This window comes from Coregonus clupeaformis, chromosome 21 (genome assembly GCF_020615455.1).
Source record: "Coregonus clupeaformis isolate EN_2021a chromosome 21, ASM2061545v1, whole genome shotgun sequence".
In the NCBI taxonomy this organism is placed as follows: Eukaryota; Metazoa; Chordata; class Actinopteri; order Salmoniformes; family Salmonidae; genus Coregonus; species Coregonus clupeaformis.
The window spans coordinates 14,757,834-14,779,597 of NC_059212.1; the positions used below are offsets into that span (position 1 = coordinate 14,757,834).

At 41.1% G+C, this 21,764-nt stretch overlaps 1 protein-coding gene across 1 annotated transcript in view; it reads left to right on the forward strand.

The window, feature by feature from the left end:
* Nucleotides 1-21,764, forward strand: part of LOC121534778 (protein crumbs homolog 1-like) — a 37,683-nt gene that overhangs the window by 15,267 nt on the left and 652 nt on the right. The window contains exons 4-7 of the mRNA XM_045206123.1: nucleotides 6,173-6,338; nucleotides 19,311-20,232; nucleotides 20,458-20,499; nucleotides 20,707-20,829. Of these exons, the coding sequence (XP_045062058.1) occupies nucleotides 6,173-6,338; nucleotides 19,311-20,232; nucleotides 20,458-20,499; nucleotides 20,707-20,829 (1,253 nt within the window). The remainder of the gene's footprint in view (nucleotides 1-6,172; nucleotides 6,339-19,310; nucleotides 20,233-20,457; nucleotides 20,500-20,706; nucleotides 20,830-21,764) is intronic.

The following is a 21,764-nucleotide window of genomic DNA, read 5'->3' on the forward strand; positions in this document are numbered from 1 at the left end:
ATACAGCTCATTGAGTCCGGTCTTAGTGCCAGCATCGGTTTGTGGTGGTAAATAGATAGTTACAAAAAATATAGATGAAAACTCTCTTGGTAAATAGTGTGGTCTTAGATTGGTGCTATTTCGAGCAAAACCTTGAGACTTCCTTAATATTAGACTTCGTGCAACAGCTGTTGTTTGGACATATACACAGACCGCCACCCCTTGTCTTACCGGAGGCAGCTGTTCTATCTTGCCGATGCAGCGTATATCCTGCCAGCTGTATGTTATCCATGTCGTTGTTCAGCCAGGACTCGGTGAAACATAAGATATTACAGTTTTTAATGTCCCGTTGGTAGGATATCCGTGATCTTAGTTTCTCTATTTTGTTATCCATTGATTGTACGTTGGCTAATAGGACTGATGAGAGGCAGACTACGCACTCGCCGTCGGATCCTTACAAGGCACCCCGACCTACGTCTCAGAGATCTCTGTCTCTTTCTCATTCGAATGACAGGGATTTGGGCCTTGTCGGGTGTCTGAAGAAAATCCTTCGCGTCCGACTCGTTAAAGAAAAAAATCTTTGTCCAGTACGAGGTGAGTAATCGCTGTCCTGATATCCAGAAGCTCTTTTCGGTCATAAGAGACGATGGCAGAAACATTATGTACAAAATAAGTTATAAATAATGCGAAAAAACACACACAATAGCACAATTGGTTAGGAGCCCTTAAAACGGCAGCCATCTCCTTCGGCGCCATTCTGAATATTCATTGACATTTTGGAGTAGGTGCAAGATAAGAAGAAAATAGTACAAGGGTTTGAGTCAGAGGTCTAACTGTTGTCTCCAAGTTGCCACACACCTCTCCAAACTGTGCACAGTTCCTAAGTAATTTCAATGCACTTTTATGACCCAAGGAAAGAGCTTCAACTATAAGGTGCTTTTATTTTGCTCTCCTAGCTTTGCCATTGAGGAACTGTAGCAGGCACACTTCAACATCTATTCCACGCTGGTTTAACATTATTTCATTGAAATGACTTGGAAACAACGTTGATTCAACCAGTGTGTGCCCAGTGTGCTGCGTCCCCACCATTACACAATTACTGTTGTTGTTCACGCAATCCAAACATTTTCCACTTTTAAATGTTCCAACATGGCTAGCTAAGTTATAAAATACAATCGTACAGTTTTTTGGCTTACAAAAGGCACCTTAGACGAACAGATTGTAATTTTGCTACGCATAGAATGGAGTCATGAGTGCATTCAAGTGCGTGTTCCGTGACATTTTTTCGTCACAATACGACAAATGGGCTCATTCTGTTCAGGACAACCCAGGGTATAACGCAGGTCATCCTTGCAACTGTGGATCAAACATAGCGATCATGTTGATACTGTAATGACATGAGTTTTCAAATATGGAAATGTGAAGTGCACATTTGGACTCCTGGGTGTGTGGTTTGCTTGTATGACATCAAAGTGGTATTCATTATAATCCTCAACCTCTCATCTTTCAGAACACATCGACTCCTCTCAATTTACAGAATTTCCCTCACTCAGACAACAACAAATGTGCAAAAGTAGGGAAGGGATAGGGGCATCTTCTTGTGGCGCACGGTGCTCAAGTTTATAACGGCTGTCAGTCAAAACCCATACAGCGCTGTGAAGCAGAGAACCAGAGCCCTGACTTCATGTATAGCATGTTACAGTACAGCCACTCCGTTTCAATTTAGGCGCTTATCAATGCCAAAATCTGCCACTTTCAACCCGTATACAGGATGACAGGGGCTGTGAGTGGAAAGGGCTACACAATAAAAACAAATTTACCAACATTTCTGAAAATGGATATACAGTGGGGAGAACAAGTATTTGATACACTGCCGATTTTGCAGGTTTTCCTACTTACAAAGCATGTAGAGGTCTGTAATTTTTATCATAGGTACAGTTCAACTGTGAGAGACGGAATCTAAAACAAAAATCCAGAAAATCACATTGTATGATTTTTAAGTAATTAATTTGCATTTTATTGCATGACATAAGTATTTGATCACCTACCAACCAGTAAGAATTCGGCTCTCACAGACCTGTTAGTTTTTTCTTTAAGAAGCCTTCCTGTTCTCCACTCATTACCTGTATTAACTGCACCTGTTTGAACTCGTTACCTGTATAAAAGACACCTGTCCACACACTCCATCAAACAGACTCCAACCTCTCCACAATGGTCAAGACCAGAGAGCTGTGTAAGGACATCAGGGATAAAATTGTAGACCTGCACAAGGCTGGGATGGGCTACAGGACAATAGGCAAGCAGCTTGGTGAGAAGGCAACAACTGTTGGCGCAATTATTAGAAAATAGAAGTTCAAGATGACGGTCAATCACCCTCGGTCTGGGGCTCCATGCAAGATCTCACCTCGTGGGGCATCAATGATCATGAGGAAGGTGAGGGATCAGCCCATAACTACACGGCAGGACCTGGTCAATGACCTGAAGAGAGCTGGGACCACAGTCTCAAAGAAAACCATTAATAACACACTACGCTGTCATGGATTAAAATCCTGCAGCGCACGCAAGGTCCCCCTGCTCAAGCCAGCGCATGTCCAGGCCCGTCTGAAGTTTGCCAATGACCATCTGGATGATCCAGAGGAGGAATGGGAGAAGGTAATGTGGTCTGATGAGACAAAAATTGAGCTTTTTGGTCTAAACTCCACTCGCCGTGTTTGGAGGAAGAATAAGGATGAGTACAACCCCAAGAACACCATCCCAACCATGTAGCATGGAGGTGGAAACATCATTCTTTGGGGATGCTTTTCTGCAAAGGGGACAGGACGACTGCACCGTATTGAGGGGAGGATGGATGGGGCCATGTATCGCGAGATCTTCCCTCAGTAAGAGCCTTGAAGATGGGTCGTGGCTGGGTCTTCCAGCATGACAACGACCCGAAACACAAAGCCAGGGCAACTAAGGAGTGGCTCCGCAAGAAGCATCTCAAGGTCCTGGAGTGGCCTAGCCAGTCTCCAGACCTGAACCCAATAGAACATCTTTGGAGGGAGCTGAAAGTCCGTATTGCCCAGCGACAGCCCCGAAACCTGAAGGATCTGGAGAAGGTCTGTATGGAGGAGTGGGCCAAAATCCCTGCTGCAGTGTGTGCAAACCTGGTCAAGACCTACAGGAAACGTATGATCTCTGTAATTGCAAACAAAGGTTTCTGTACCAAATATTAAGTTCTGCTTTTCTGATGTATCAAATACTTATGTCATGCAATAAAATGCAAATTAATTACTTAAAAATCATACAATGTGATTTTCTGGATTTTTAGATTCCGTCTCTCACAGTTGAAGTGTACCTATGATAAACATTACAGACCTCTACATGCTTTGTAAGTAGGAAAACCTGCAAAATCGGCAGTGTATCAAATACTTGTTCTCCCCACTGTATAGCGTTTTGGAATGAAACTCTTCATTTGTTACATTTTCTTAATCTATTAACTGTTTGCCACGTTTTACCATTTTTTCTGGTGTGGTGCCATGTCTGCAGCATGGTTGCCTGGTGTTCTTGTTAGTGTGTGGCTTATTGTCACGTCCTATTATCCAGAATTAAGGGGTGTCTGGTGATACTACAGAGGGTAGTGCATATGGCCCAGTACATCACTGGGGCCAAACTTCCTGCCATCCAGGACCTCTATACCAGGCGGTGTCAGAGGAAGGCCCTCAAAATTGTCAAAGACTCCAGCCACCCTAGTCATAGACTGTTCTCTCTGCTACCGCACGGCAAGCGGTACCGGAGCGCCAAGTCTAGGTCCAAAAGGCTTCTCAACAGCTTCTACCCCCAAGCCATAAGACTCCCGAACAGCTAATCATGGCTACCCGGACTATTTGCACCCCCACCCCATCGTTTTATGCTGCTGCTACTCTGTTAATTATTTATGCATAGTCACTTTAACTCTACCCACATGTACATTTAACCTCAACTACCTCAACTAGCCGGTCCCCCGCACATTGACTCTGCACCGGTACCCCCCTGTATATAGCCTCCCTACTGTTATTTTACAGTAGGGAGGCTATATACAGGGGGGTACCGGTGCAGAGTCAATGTGCGGGGGCACTGGCTAGTTGAGGTAGTTGAGGTAATATGTACATGTGGGTACACTTTTTTGTTCTTTTATTTTACTTTTTTATTAAGAAATAAATGCATTGTTGGTTAAGGGCTGTAAGTAAGCATTTCACGGCGATGTCTACACCTGTTGTATTCGGCGCATGTGGCGAATAAAATTTGATTTGATTAGATACCACCTCCGTCCAGCATGTAGGGGAAATGGATTTCCCCATCTCAAAATATTATGCTAGAATGTACTATTTAAAATGTATATAATTAAAACAAATCATGTTAATGATAATACATAACTAAAATCATATTTATGGTAAAATGTTAAAAGATTAGATCCTTGGATCAATTATATGTGTATCTTCACAGCCTACCTGCCTCAGATATTTGGAACTGGCCAAAAGGCTTTCGTTAACCCTTGATTTGAGTTGCTCCTGGTCTGCTATGTAGACCTCAGTTAAACTTTATGTTGAAGCTTTAGATCCGTTTACTTTTGTTTATTTACAGACCTTATACTGTACATATTCTATTTTATAGACTTTATGGTTTGAATTCTGTTACTTTGTAAATACACTATATATACAAATGTATGTGGACACCCCTTCAAATTAGTGGATTCGGCTATTTCAGCACACCAGTTGCTGACAGGTGTATAAAATCGAGCACACAGCCATGCAATCTCCATAGAGAAACATTGGCAGTAGAATGGCCTTACTGCAGAGCTCAGTGACTTTCAACATGGCACCATCCTAGGATGTCACCTTTCCAACAAGTCAGTTTGTAAAATTTCTGCCCTGCTAGAGCTGCCCCGGTCAACTGTAAGTGCTGTTATTATGAAGTGGAAACGTCTAGGAGCAACAATGGTTCAGCCGTGAAGTGGTAGGCAACACAAGCTCACAGAACGGGACTGCCAAAATCATCTGTCCTCGGCTGCAACGCTTACTGCCGAGTTCCAAATTGCCTCTGGAAGCAACGTCAGCACAAGAACTGTTCATCGGGAGCTTCATGAAATGGGTTTCTATGGCCGAGCAGCCGCACACAAGCCTAAGATCCCAATGCACATTGCCAAGCGTCTGCTGGAGTGGTGTAAAGCTCGCCTTCACTGGACTCTGGAGCAGTGGAAACGTGTTCTCTGGAGTGATGAATCACTCTTCACCATCTGGCAGTCCGACAGACGAATCTGGGTTTGGCGGATGCCAGGAGAACACTACCCGCCCGAATGCATAGTGCCAACTGTAAAGTTTGGTGGAGGAGGAATAATGCCCTGGGGCTGTTTTTCATGGTTCAGGCTAGGCCCCTTAGTTCCAGCGAAGGGAAATCTTAACACTACAGCGTACAATGACATTCTAGACGATTCTGTGCCTCCAACTTTTTTGCCAGTTTGGGGAAGGCAATTTCCTGTTTCTGCATGACAATGTCCCCGTGCACAAAGCGAGGTCCATACAGAAATGGTTTGTTGAGATCGGTGTGGAAGAACTTGACTGGCCTGCACAGAGCCCTGACCTCAACCCCATCGAACACCTTTGGGATGAATTGAAACGCTGACTGCGAGCCAGGCCTAATCGCCCAAAATCAGTGCCCGACCTCACTAATGCTCTTGTGGCTGAATGGAAGCAAGTCACCGCAGCACTGCTCCAACATCTAGTGGAAAGCCTTCCCAGAAGAGTGAAGGCTGTTATAGCAGCAAAGCGGGGACCAACTCCATATTAATGCCCATGATTTTGGAATGAGATGTTGTCCACGAGCAGGTGTCCACATACTTTTGGTCATGTAGTGTAATTTAAGGTTTAGGAAAATAAACCCCCTAATCTTTCCACCATACTCAGTTCAGTCTTTTGTTGCCTGCTTGGTCCGTCCCTTTTCTCTCATTTCTGCACATGAGCTTAGCTAGCTAATGACATTGCCTATAAGTGTGATTAGGGATGTCTATTGGAGAAGCAGATCCTTGAACTCTTCATGCATATTCTCTTTGACAACATATTTGCCCCATGACACAGCACAGTTGCCCCATGACAACACAGTTGCCCCATGACACAACACAGTTGCCCCACCATGACAAAGTCAACTGCTTGACAGAGTTATTGTTTGTCTCCCCCAGAAAAACCCGTGTCTGAACAGCGGCGTGTGCTACGCCATGTGGGACGACTTCATCTGCAATTGCCCTCCCAACACTGGAGGGCGTTGCTGTGAGGAGGTCAAGTGGTGTGAACTGTCTCCATGCCCCTCGACCGCAGCCTGCCAGTCCCTCTCCCAGGGCTTTGAGTGTGAGTTGTTAGTTCGAGAACCCCATTCTGAAAAGATTATCAAGAGATTATCAACCAAATTCCATTCTGCAGAATTCACTATTACTTACAGAAATGTTTCCAAAACCTCTCCTTGAATACCCCAGAAAGTTCAAATTATTTGACCTAATCCAGTATCAGCACACCTGATTAATTACTGGTAGCTCACTAATCATCAAGCCCTTCATTAGCTGAATGTGGTCTGCTTGATTAGTTGAATCAGGTCTGCTTAATTAGTTGGATCAAGTGTGCTGTACTTGAATAGATCAAATACGTGGAACTGGCTGGGGGTTCTCAAAGACAGGTTAGGAAATACAGACATAAAGCAATTGCTTCTCTGTATTTGGCATATTGTATATAGAGTAAGCTATTATGTCGGCCTATTCATACTATCAGTGTGTATCCATTGAATGGAATGTTATTTTGCCATTGTTGATTTATTTGATGGAGTGACTGTAAGACCCAAACATTTTTGCAAATGCGTTTTTCCAACACTTACAAAAATACATCTAGCGCTGGCTCAGAATGTTTGTTTCTCTGTTTATTTTTGTCTACAAAATCAATATAACACAACACATGCTACTAGAAGATACGTCTAGGTCTAAGGAGATTAACTATGTAGTGCATGGATCAACTAGGTTCAGTCGCGGGCCGATTTTCTTCTTGAGCGGATGGTCAGGGGGGTGGAACATAATTACAAATAGTTTGGAGACTACAGGTTGACTGCAACAAGCCCAAACAGATATAATACTTGACTCAAACATTATCATTTCAAACCTTGCTTACATTTGTATATGATCACATATTCAGTGCATTTGAAAAGTATTCAGACCCCTTGACTTTTTCCACAGTTTCTTACATTACAGCCTTATTCTAAAATTGATTAAATAAAACAATTTCCTCATCAATCTACACACAATACCCCATAATGACAAAGCGAAAACAGGTTTTTAGACATTTTTGCAAATGTATTAAAAATAAAAAACAGAAATATCACATTTACACAATAATTCAGACCCTTTACTCAGTACTTTGTTGAAGCACCTTTGGCAGTGATTACAGCATCGAGGCTTCTTGGGTATGACGCTACAAGCTTGGCACACCTGTATTTGGGGAGTTTCTCCCGTTCTTCTCTGCAGATCCTCTCAAGCTCTGTCAGGTTGGATAGGGAGCGTTGCCGCACAGCTATTTTCAGATCTCTCCAGAGATGTTCGATCGGGTTCAAGTCTGGACTCTGGCTGGGCCACTCAAGGACATTCAGAGACTTGTCCCGAAGCCACTCCTGCGTTGTCTTGGCTGTGTGCTTAGGGTCATTGTCCTGTTGGAAGGTGAACCTTCGCCCCAGTCTGAAGTCCTGAGCGCTCTGGAACAGGTTTTCATCAAGGATCTCTCTGTACTTTGCTCCGTTCATCTTTCCCTCAATCCTGACGAGTCTCCCAGTCCCTGCCGCTGAACAATATCCCCACAGCATGATGCTGCCACCACCATGCTTCACCATAGGGATGGTGCCAGGTTTCCTCCAGACGTGATGCTTGACAAGTGATAGTCCCACAAAGCACAATCCAGATGGGATGGCATATCGCTGCAGAATGCTGTAGTAGCCATGCTGGTTAAGTGTGACTTGAACTCTAAGTAAATCACCAACAGTGTCACCAGCAAAGCACCATCACACCTCCTCCTCCATGCTTCACAGTGGGAACTACACATGTGGAGATCATCCGTTCACCTACTCTGCGTTTCATAAAGACACAGAGGTTGGAACCAAAAATCTCAAATTTGGACATCAGAGCAAAGGACAGATTTCCACTGGTCTAATGTCCATTGCTCATGTTTTCTTGGCCCAAGCAAGTCTCTTCTTCTTATTGGTGCCAGTATGAAAAATGTATGTACTCACTAACTGTAAGTCGGTCTGGATAAGAGCGTCTGCTAAATGACTAAAATGTAAAATGTAAAAATGTGTCCTTTAGTAGTGGTTTCTTTGCAGCAATTCGACCATGAAGGTCTGCTTCACACAGTCTTCTCTGAACAGTTGATTTTGAGATGTGTCTGTTACTTGAACTCTGTGAAGCACTTATTTGGGCTGCAATCTGAGGTGCAGTTTACTCTATTGAACTTATCCTCTGCAGCAGAGGTAACTCCTGGTCTTCCTTTCCTGTGGCGGTCCTCATGAGAGCCAGTTTCATCATATCGCTTGATGGTTTTTGCGACTTCACTTGAGAAAACTTTCAAAGTTCTTGAAATATTCCGTATTGACTGACCTTCATGTTAACGTAATGATGGACTGTCATTTCTCTTTGTTTATTTGAGCTGTTCTTGCCATAATATGGACTTGGTCTTTTACCAAATAGGGCTATCTTCTGTATACCACCCCTACCTTGTCACAACACAACTGATTGGCTCAAACGCATTAAGAAGGAAAGAAATTCAACAAATTAACTTTTAAGAAGGCACACCTGTTAATTGAAATGCATTCCAGGTGTCTACCTCATGAAGCTGGTTGAGAGTTTGCCAAGTGTGTGCAAAGCTGTCATCAAGGCAAAGGGTGACTACTTCGAGGAATCTCACAAATAAAATATATTTTTATTTGTTTAACACTTTTTTGGTTACTACATGATTCCATATGTGTTATTTCATAGTTTTCATGTCTTCACTATTATTCTACAATGTAGAAAATAGTACAAATAAAGAAAAACCCTAGAATGAGTAGGTGTGTCCAAACTTTTGACTGGTACTATATCTATATCTATCTATATATATATATATATATATATATATATATATATATATATATATATATATATAAATAACTGTCATGGAAATTCTACACAGGGACACTCGAAGTCAATCTTAAATGAATCGTTGTTTATTATCAGCATGCTGGAGAGGTCACAGTCAAACTTAGATGCATAAAGTACCGGTCTGAAGTGACCTCTCCTGGGGCAGTCCCGTTAGTTCTCTTATATACTTAAACAGACAAGTTATATTAGCATTATTCATAATTAATTCATCATTAATGTTTTGGTTAATGCATGTGACCGAACAATACTGGTTCATGCATGAGACAGACCAATACCTCACGAGGCTTCTTCTTTCCAAGCTGAGACCTTGAAACTGAGATATTTTCGTTCTCAAAACAAGGTTCTGGGCGTACTGCCAAATTGCAGACACTGATAGTGAGGATTCGTTCAATCAGTCACTTGCATGAACACAGAAATTGGTTATTAGAAAAGCACAAACATAAAATGTTCCATCACATTCCCTCCTTATCACTCAATCTGTGATAATTATCATAACATTTTAATGTAAGCATTTCGATTTTAGCTTCTATTTCAAAATACATCATTATAATAAATCATAATAAAGGTTATTAACGGGAGTGAGTCTAATTTAATTCATAATCATCATAATAAAGCTAAAATCTACAATCAAAGTAGTAAGTAAACAAAATCAACGCATAAAACTACAGACACTTTCAAACCCTTCATTCTGGGTTTACAATCATTCTGGGTTGTACTCGTAAAACCATTGCAGTAGTATGTTTTAACTTAAGACCTTCGCTTCATACAGTTACACATATGCTTCATTACACAATTTCATTGATGGATTCTGGCAATGGAGCTTTTGTCGTGAGTGGCATGTTAATGACAGAACGGTATCAATGTATTTTTAGTCTAAATTACTATAAATGTTGAAGTGTGCAGACATCCACAATCAACCTGATACCCCAAATAAACAATTTTGGAAAAGCCTAAATCAATTACGGGCACGGTTAACCACCCCACTCCTTCACTCAGGTCTCATGGTAGAAGTGGTGAAGGACCATAGTGAACGCCATTGTCGCCATTACTTCAGCCGGTTAGAGGGGGTGAGGCTCATACTGTTCTCAATCAAATTATCCCTTCCATGCATCTTGATACCATCTGTGGTCACCTTCGCCATAACCCCGAGAGAGGACAGACCAGAACAACAGTTTAGTTTAGGACATTTCTGATTCAGGAAATCCAGAAAAACTATTCACTGTATGACAAATTATTACTACTACCAATATTCTTAATACAAATGTCTAAGACAAATGTCAAAGAGAATAACAACACATAGTCGAAACATTTTTTTTCTCCAAATTGGCTTATACTCCCCTATCATCTTGGTGATCTCACTGCAGAGTTATATGTCAGGGAGTTAGAGGGCTAATCCTTAGGGAGAAATCCCGACCATCTAGCAGACCCAATCTGGTGAGATTTGTATTGAAGCCAGACAAAAACAAATCGAACAGCAATACACTTCATATATCACTCGACGTGGGGAAAACTTCAATCCATTTGGAGTAACTGTCAACCATTACCAACATCTATTTGCATATTTACCAAAGAGCCCTAGGGGACTGGTAATTCCCCCTTTGGACACATGACTCACATCGTGATTCATGCGTCCCAAAAAAACTAACAACAACACTGCCTGTTAATAACAAACACAATTTGAATTACATCACTCGATAACTCCATAAGGAAATAATTGTATCCCATAAGGTAATGGTAAAATAGACTAGAGACAGCTGACCCTCATTCAGGGGCAGCGCTCTCTCTCTGTCCTTCTCGTGGTCCGAATCACACATAGGACTATTGCTAAATTATAAACTTCTTCCTAATTATTAGTGTTTCCATATTACATTTAAATGTCACCCAATATTCTTAGCCTTTCTAGTAAGGGTGATCAGGCCTCACCAGAAAGTCAGAACAGAGGTCAGAGGTCAGTCAACTCTATTAAGTGAGTGTTTATTTCCATGTACCTCAGACATCATTTAAGATATTTCAAACATTTTGAGTATCAGGTTTACATTGGGTTTTTCAGTACATTTCTTATCAAGAGAATTTACATGTGTGCAACCAAAACTCTAACAATAGATACTTCAGAAAATGTCATTTGTGTGCCCTTTAAGGTGCATCCTTTCTAACCCGTGAAAAACCCACTCAAACCAAAATAATTAGACCCCACACAATAAATGAAACACAGTATTAACATCACAGGTGGGTTGTGTGTGGGTGCTAAAAACAAAGAAAATTGCCAGGCCTTACTTATTTTGGGAGCTCCCTTAACACCGGATCCGGGTACCTTTATATTGTATAGTACACAGTCTCAATAACTGCTCTCCTAAGGCACCTGCCTTAGGAAGCCTTTCAAAGGGAGAGATACAGAATCATTAATAAACACGTTAAAAATAACTTGGTAGCAGACATTCCATCAGTCCTGGAAGAAAGAAAATAAACATGTACTTAGTTTGCACATCTTAAATCAGTCCTAAAAACTCTTTATCTTAATTTAGTTTACTGCATCTTGAGCAGGAAGTCTTGATAAAACCATGCGTTTACAGAATTATACTTCAGACACATCAGATGATACGGTGTCCCGGTAAGCAGAATAGGCCCCTCTCTTGTAATCTTATCATTTTGACATGTTGCATTGACATACAGTTCTGTATTAACTGTCCCTGGGACATAAATTAGTCAAAATATGAAACCTGTTGTTTAACAAATCTGCTAGGACCTTCAAAAAGTTGGTGCTGACTTATCAGCTCAATATTCGGTACTAAAAACATTTACTTGGATATACTTCAATTCTGGACACAGTTCCACGTAATGGAAACAGATTATTGTTTTAGATGACATTACCTTCTTACTTAAATCCCTGGTGCTACCCAAACTATAGAATTGAGTAATAATCATTGGAAATTGTCCCTTACAGCCTGTTTGAGTTCAGTGAATACTGTTGGCTATCTATTATTCCACAGGAAACGTATCTCTAACCCAAACACCAGATGGCGGCCTCTAATTTAATATCAGTCCCAATGCTCAATCCCTCTGTTCGTCATGTGACCTTGTATTGAAACATTTACTCTTCAAATTACTAAGATATTGCATTATTAGAGTGCTATCTGAAAGCCACTAATATTACCATTCACTTTGTTACTATCACTAGTCTCCATATCTGTTTACTTCAACTAGGACCCTTCATCCTAATAGGCCCTTTTCACGATGGCGTCATCTAACTTCCGCCTTTCCGCGTAGCAGGTTAACTTCACTTCCGTTCGCCCGTAACCTGAGACTTCTCAACGAAAATACAACTGTTGACCACTAACTAGCAAGCTAGCTACTTGAAGAAATTCCAAAAGGTACGTTTAAGTTAAATTAGTAAAGTTAAGAGTAATAATGTTTACGTATATGCAATGGTTTGTAACTTGCTAACGTTATTGTTAATTCATAATTGTTCACTGCCTTAGTTACTTAAAAGTGGGCTAACGTTAGCTAACAACAACTTAGTACCAGATACCGATAACGTTAAAGGTAGCGTTACATTGCTGCCTGGCTGTAATGTAACAAGTTTACTTAGCTAGCTATCTAACCCTTTGTTAGGCAGTTAGTTTATTCATGAATGTATAGTAACTCACCTATTCAAATACTGTTGTGCATGATAGCTAGATAAATATTGATTCCTGGTCAAAGCTGAATGTTAATTTAGCTGTTTCTTTTCTCTCGGTGTCTGTATCGCAACAGTATCCCATCCAACACCGAAGCATGGCACAATCTTCGAGAAGATGCTATTGCAGTGTACCATTTTGTTCAAACAACAAACAGAAATTCCCGTATCTGAGTTTTCACGATTTCCCTGTTGATGGAGAAATACGTGCCCGTTGGGTGAGGGCGATCAGGAGAGATGAGGGACCAAGTTTTAAGATTCTTCGTGGGAGCACCTTTGTTTGCAGTCTTTATTGCCGTCAACAACCCACATCGGTTTGTAAGAATTTCGTTGTGTATTAAGTTTAATGATACAAAATCAGAGCTCAGACTGAGAAACAAACTGATCCACAGTGGAACTTTGTGGAATCATTCTTATTAAATCTGCAACCGCAGCAAAACACAACAAAAAGAAAACTTATCTATCTTAACCTATCTTATCATAATGTTAGAGAACTGTTTATCTGAGAAACCTGAAGCCGATGAGCCTCCTCATTTTTCTTCATGGACCTGTAACATCGCCCTCTCACTGTCACCTCACCGTTAACTACACTTGAGACTGTTTCAATACAGTGATTGGGAGAAAGGGCGCAGCATTAGCCATTAATACATTACTGACTCTTATCTTACGGTCGATACAAACAGCAGTAATATTAAAAAGAGGCTGCAAAACAGAAACTCGTCAGCTCATAACCTTCGCTAGCATAGGGCTAATTTAAGCTAAATAAAGATAAACACGTACCTTCATAATCAAACAGGTAACCTTCAACGAAGAACTTGTAGCCTTTATCAAGCTTCGATCTTGAAGTAAGGGACCACTTGTCAGCAAGTCGTTCTACGTCGTTAAGTCGTATTGGTGGCAGATGTGAAAGGGACTGGGTGAACTCCATAATGATGTGCTACTAGCTAAGCGTTCCTAAGCGACACCGGATGTAAACATAACCTGCATCGCGGCAGAACGGAAGTTGTCTGACGTCACGTGAAAAGGGCCTATAGGAAGACCTTCTCAATCTCTACTGCTAATAAACTCGGATCACTCTCAAACAATGTTCTGCTTTCCCCCGTATTGCAAGGTTTAAAACAAAACAAACATGATAACTTTCTCCATATTGGAAGGCATTGTTTTAATTTTAGTCTACCCTAACAATGTTACTCTATATATTTATTACCAATTTGTTGGATATTCACTTTCTGCTTCACACTTATTAAATGTCTATTATTTTAAGATTAACATGTAATGCGCTGAATTTATAAAAGATATCTGCCAATTCAGATGGGAAGAAAAACTTTGGAGGGAGCTTCCTTTTTTTAAGGTAGCTCTCGAGACTAGTCTCTTTCTGGGATCAACTTTCACAATAACTGGGCTGGCACTGTCTAGCAGTCCCCTGTAGATGGCGAGCTCTGTCCATAATAAGTCTCCCTAGCAAGTTAAACTAGTAAACCATTATACATTCATACATTCTTACTATGTCAAATCTAGTAACCCATTATACTATTCATTTCTCTTAATACTTTTTACACCACTTACGTACGTCTACATGTGGGTGTGCAAGTTGTGTATATATATATTTTTTTTCTACTGTTACTTCATCAGATCTCTAGTAAACCATTACACTCTTCATATATTACTTTATCTCTAGTAACCAATTATACTCTTCATATGTTACTTTATCTCTAGTAACAGCATATTTGGGAATAGTGCTTTCTCTTATCTCACATACAGAATCCCTATATAAGTTATAAATCTTAGGTATTCACATCCACGCCACCAGCAACAATCACAGCGCAGCAGCCCAAGAGGTACACATATCTCGAGGAAGTCAATGAACATTGTTACAGCCCTTACCAATCTCAGCTGTTACCCTCTCAAACTTTTCAATGGCTTCTCCTGTTAGTGCTCACTACCCTAGATAACGTTATAGTTCTAAAAACTCAGCTCACACAGAACTGGTTGGGGTTTTCATTCAGATATGCACAAATCTTACACCGGAGCTAGTCCCCTAACAGCTGTCATTCACTCAATACTTAATAGTAATAATATCTCTTATTATTCTACATTTTAATCTCTTATTATCCACATTTCAATCAATCAGCTTATTATCAAAATTTCAATCAGCTTAACACGTCCTTTCCACACTAACACAACTTTCACATCCACATTCACTTAGTACTATTTCCAAACACACTCGGTAATCTCCCTTATTACCCCATGTGCATCTTCAATGATTCTCTGTCATTACTTCCTATGCAACATATGTATCTTTCACATACATATGTAATAACACCACGTGCTATTAGTAGTGGCTGCAGACCACGTAGACACTTCTCTTATAAATGCCCACAGACAGCTGTCAGCGGGGCTTTCCATGGTACCGTTACACCCTCGCTCTAGTCTTCTCATAAGACTAGTGAATTGCCTTCTCCTATAAGACTATGGGTACCTTTTTATGCGTTATTCACCTTAATTTTATTGGTTCATGCATGTGACCGACCAATACTGATTCATGCATGTGACAGACCAATACCTCACGAGGCTTCTTCTCTCCAAGCTGAGACCTTGAAACTGAGCTATCCTTTCAAATCAAATCAAATTTTATTGGTCACATACACATATTTAGCAGATGTTATTGCATGTGTAGCTAAATGCTTGTGTTCCTAGCTCCAACAGTGCAGTAGTATCTAACAATTCACAACAATACACAAATCTAAAAGTAAAAGAATGGAATTAAGAAATATATAAATATTTGGATGAGCAATGTCAGAGTGCCATTGATTAAAATACAGATGAATAGAATACAGTATATACAGTGCCTTGCAAAAGTATTCTTCCCCCTTGCCGATTTTTCTATTTTGTTGCATTACAACCTGTAATTTAAATGGATTTTTATTTGGATTTCATGTAATGGACATACACAAAATAGTCCAAATTGGTGAAGTGAAATGAAAAAAATTACTTGTTTAAAAAAAATGCTAAAAAACAAATAACAGAGAGGTGGTGTATTCACCCCCTTTGCTATGAAGCCCCTAAATAAGATCTGGTTCCAACAATTACCTTCAGAAGTCTATAATTAGTTAAATAAAGTCCACCTGTGTGCAATCTAAGTGTCACATGAGCTCAGTATATATACAGCTGTTCTGAAAGGCCCCAGAGTCTGCAACAGTTTCTCATGGTCAGAGTCCTTTAGGTGCCTTTTGGCAAACTCCAAGCGGGCTGTCATTTGCCTTTTTACTGAGGAATGGCTTCCGTCTGCTCACTACCATAAAGGCCTGATTGGTGGAGTGCTGCAGAGATGGTTGTCCTTCTGGAAGGTTCTCCCATCTCCATGGTGGAACTCTGGAGCTCTATCAGAGTGACCATCGGGTTCTTGGTCACCTCCCTGACCAAGGCCCTTTTCCACCGATTGCTCAATTTGGCCGGGCGGCCAGCTGTAGGAAGAGTCTTGGTGGTTCCAAACTTCTTCCATTTAAGAATGATGGAGGCCACTGTGTTCTTGGGGAGCTTCAATGCTGCAGAAACTTTTTGCTACCCTTTCCCAGATCTGTGCCTCTACACAATCCTGTCTCGGAGCTCTACAGACAATTCCTTCAACCTCATGACTTGTTTTTTGCTCTGACATGCACTGTCAACTGTGGGACCTTATATAGACAGGTGTGTGCCTTTCCAAATCATGTCCAATCAATTGAATTTACCACAAGTGGACTCCAATCAAGTTGTAGAAACATCTCAAGGATGATCAATGGAAACAGGATGCACCTGAGCTCAATTTCGAGTCTCATATCGAAGGGTCTGAATACTTACGTAAATAAGGTATTTCTGGGTTTTTTTAACCTGTTTTTGCTTCGTCATTATGGGGTATTGTGTGTAGATTGATGAGGAAACAATAATTTAATCAATTTTAGAATACGTCTATAACATAGCAAAATTTGGAAAATGTCAAGGGGTCTGAATACTTTCCGAATGCACTGTATGGTTCCTTACCCTGTCAGTAGTCTACTGGAGGGAAACCTTACATGACACACCGTTATCCATTTATATGGGCTGGATTTAGTTTGCACCTGTTTGTTTCATAGGGAATTAAAAGATACATTCTGTATCTTAGACCTTACATGTATATGGTTCCTTACCCTGAAAGTAGTCTATGGGCAAGGAGAGACTGTAATCCATGGTTCGGATTTCTTTAAAACAGCCACTAACAACTTCAGATAACTTTAGCTAAGGCTAACCAAAAATCAGTGGGAGAGATAAGGCAACCGTTCAATGTTAAAAATGTCATAGTCAAATCAACTGAAATCAAGTGAATGACTTAGTTACTTAAAGGTGATTTGGCCCAGTTGTTGAACATTGAACTTGTCCCCATCTCTCTCGTAGATTTTTGGTTAGCAGTGGCTAAAGTTAGATGAAGTTAGTAGAATTTATTTAAATAAATTCAAACCATGGTTTAGTCTTTTCTGGCAGATAAGACTACTGACAGGGTAAGGAACCATATAACTGTAAGGTCTAAAATAGATAACTTATCCTTTAATTCCCAATTAAACAACCTGCCTCAATCTGGAAGGACTGCAACCTTTGCACCTGGTGCAACCACTTAATAAATGCAGCCCATATGGATGGATAATGCTGATAACGTGTCATGTATGGTTTCAACCTCCAGTAGAGTTTCCTGATGGTTTGTAACAAAGGCTACTGCGTTTCTGTAACATACAGTATTATAGGTGCAATCTGTAATTTTGATTTCCAGTCATCAGCCCACTTGTTATGTCTTAACAAATGTAACTTTTTCCAATGTTGCTTATTGTGGTACTGAGGATATTTAAGTTAGGGATTTAAGGCTCTATTTTCGGATGGCATCAAGCCAGCAGAATTGTGAAACGCACGCTCGTTTGCAATTTTGACCTGTTAAAGCTCTTCTATTTTCAAACCCTAGCGCCAGGAGTGGTAATTTACCTGTTTTATGAGCTTGCTTGCACTGAGGTTGGAGGGGTTGCAATATCTGTGTTGTGTCCTTAAAAATGTGTGCCAAAGTGCCAATTTCAATATGCGCTGGTGGGAATATTTAAGACCAACCGAAAGCTGGTTTTAGTGGTTGGTTATGGCATGGATTTTGATAGCGGAAGCGCAGCCTATCCAACCGTGACGCACAGTGCCCATATGCACATGGAACAAGAGAGATGTGCTTTTTGTGCCTTTAAACCTCATATTTAAAAACATAAAAAACATGTTTTTTTCCCATTTCGTTTCATTTGATAAAAAACCAAGCACCCTCCTCTCAATGAAGGCATTTTTTTGTCATACCCAATGCATTCGCCAAGTAGTCAAGACTATCGATTAAGGGTTTGGCTCGTGAGACCGCTTTGAAATACATTTTAATCACCAAATCTTTATTAAAAGATCAAGTTAGGCAGCAGCAAAACAGTGAGCGGACATCCCCTTTTTACCTATGTAGGCTATTGAACATTATTTTAGCCAGCTCCTGTTATTATTTTGGATGTTCGTAAAATGGAACGAGAGATGGATAATAAGATAATCCGGTGACACTCCAATTTGGAAACATTTAAGTTATTTTCCTGTAACAATTGCTTGTTTTCTGTTTAGTTTGATTGATGTCTCTGATCTCTTCCTTATCCTGGCCATGAATTAGCCAATTAGCCTATCCATTAAAGGTTTCTAAAGGGTCTACTCAAGGCTGTTGCCATCATGCTATTTCATTATTCACAATTCACATAGGCCTACCTGCAGTGCATACTCCATTCGGCTTGTATCCATCCCCATTTCCAAAGAGTGCCTCTTATCTGGATACCAAAGATGCACTCCTCCAAACATATTCAAATTTTTCAGTCCTATAACACCATTAACGGTAGGCTTAGGCTATATCTTCCTTATTGAGAATGTGCCTCTCACACAGGCTAAAATACAATTTACGGGAGCCTAGCATTTTTTTATTTGAGGAGAAGCCTCGTTGAAGCCAATTACACCAATGTTGACTGTCAACACGCCAAACATATTGATCAAACACTGGATTATTATTTTTTTACTGTTGCTATCATTCATTACTGTAACCTATGCTCTTTAATAAACTGTAGTATCAATCCACAATGGACTAAGACAAGAATATTCTGTGCCCCCAGCCGAATTAGAGTTGATGACAATGCAAAGACCATCAATAACCTACACAACCTGAGATAAACACATGCAGTACGAAGCCATGGAATGCCTTGATTGGCCAGTGAGTGGCCAACACCTCATCACACCTACAACTTGTTTATTTATCAAAACCCAGCCATTTCGCGCCACCGCCAGCTATTGCGCTCATAATTCCGGCTGAGAAAATAGCAAAAATATTTGACACACCCGGGACCTATAGCGCTACCGCCAGCGCTATGTTTGCATTAGGTTTGTTAAAATAGTACCCTACGTCTTTTAAGCCTCTGCTGTTTTGCATTCCAGGTGTGTCCAACGTGACCCTCTGGAATGACAGCATACTGTCCTACAGAGGCAATGAGAAGATCAGCCGCAACCTCAGCAGCATCCTCCTCAGTGTGCGAACCAGGCAGACGGACGTCACGCTACTACACGCTGAGAAAGGCTCTGAGTTCCTCACAATCTCCCTCCAGGACTCTCGCCTGGTGCTGGAGCTACAGGCCAGCAGTGGCGAGGCCTCCCCCAAGCTGACTGTCCAGAGCCGAGGCCTTCTCAGCGACGGCCAGTGGCACACAGTGGAGATCTCCATGGAAGCCCCGGATCTACAGACCTCCAGGTGGATCATGGTCCTGGATGGGGGAAGAGAGGGAGGAGAGAAGGAGGTGTCCGACGCCACCTCTGGGAGCCTGGACTTCCTCAGGGAGGGAGTGGACATCCTCTTGGGGGGTTTGGGGCCCGAGGCTGGGGGGAACCTGGCTGGATGTCTGGGCCCCGTCCAGATCGGTGGGCTCCCGCTGCCCTACTATGGCGACACCGACCTGAACATTCCCAGGCCCCAAGAGGAGCAGTTTGTGAGGATCCCCGGTGTCGCCACCCCCCAATATGGCTGCTGGGGGGCCAGTGTGTGCTCGCCCAACCCCTGTCTGAACCAGGGGGTATGTGAGGACCTCTTTGACCTCTCCCTCTGCAGGTGCCCATCTGAGTGGATTGGGCCACAATGCCAGAATGACGCGGACACCTGCGCCATCAAGCCCTGCGTCCATGGCAACTGCAGTGTCCTAGGGGAGGGTTACGTATGTACGTGTGAGCCGGGGTATGGGGGGGCCAGGTGTGAGAAAGATGTGGATACGTGTGAGAACAACAAGTGCGGCCCAGGGGCCACCTGTCTCAGGGGCCTCCTGAACTACTCCTGTCTCTGCCCCAGGAACATGACCGGGCCCCTCTGCAAGTGAGTCTCAAACACTCCCCATATTGCCCTTAAACCGTAACCTATCTCCAATCCCCATTCCGCAAACTCTAACCTAACATAATGCTAACGCTAAGAGAAAATGTCCAGAGACAAATATGCAAAGCACAACAAAACAATCCAAAGCTATAATTATATTGTGTTTGTGACATATTACATAAAAGGGTGATGTGAACACAAAATGACCCTTAAATCATTCTCTTTCAGTGAGAAGGTTCCAGAAGTCCCGTGGTACATTGAAAAGATACCGTAAGTAATTTCAAGTTCTTTCAAGTAATTGCATGTTTTTTTGTAAAAAATAATCTCCTCTCAAGCCAATACAAGTTCACGCATAGTGACATAAAACAAACATCAACTGAATCAACTAGCTAACAATCCTGTTTGAACCATGATGCCAGCTATCAGACTCTTAACTGTCATATCTCATTCTTGTATGTTTGTGTCGCTCTACTCTAGATACCCCAACCTGCCTGTATCCGTGTGTCCTGGCCACAGATGGAACTACAGCTGCTTCAACGGGGGGAACTGCTCTAAGCTGGACAACACCTGTGATTGTCTGCCAGGTTTTATAGGGCAATGGTAAGCCATGGCTGTAAACAATAGTACATCTGTAGTAAATGCTTGTGTCAATGAATCTTAATGAAACCGAAGTGTAATTTCAATGTAATTCAGACATTCTTGAAGATCGGGACAATCCTTGTCCTGAGCAAAGGATCCCAATTTCAAACTCCAAAACTCCCCCAAAAACATTTAAATGGCAAAAATGTTAAAAGATCCGAAAACGGTTCTTATATAGTTCATTGCAATAGCCCTCTGTGACTTAAAACTGTGAATCCTTAAAGATGTGTCCCATGGTTTGGTCAACTCCGTCCAATTTTTCTTAAAATCTCTAAATGAATGAGGAATGAACAGGGTCAACTATACTGTATCATGAGGACCCCATCCATTTCCTGATAACATATAGTGTAACAAGACGAGACCACTTAGGGTCGGGAAAGTCCTCTACTTTTGATCGATTTAAACAAACTATATTGATATCACCATGGTCAAAACCATAACCTGTCAACTCCATCTCCCTTGAAGATTATTAAGATAAAATATGAATGATCAAATATGTTCATTTTAATTGTTTTAGAGTCATAAAGGAACAGGGGAAAAACAAAATTGCTACTCAGTATACCACTTGAATTAAGAAGACAAATATTGCATTTTGTCAACTCCATAAAACAAACTCCGTCAGACTTCTGTTAATATTTTTTTGTAAATATTCTGAAAACATTTGTTAATCACTGTTCTGCAATATATGCTTAAACTATTATAGTATTTGCTGTGATTTAGACCTAAGGGATACTCTTTGCTATATAAATGTTATTTTATGTTCTGATTCAAGAAAAACATGCCAAAATACTAACCGAATTAGCGCTGGAGCATTACATAGTGTTATAAGTCAAACAAAAATACTTTTGGAGATTTACATTACATACATTTGTATGACATATTTGGATAATCTAATG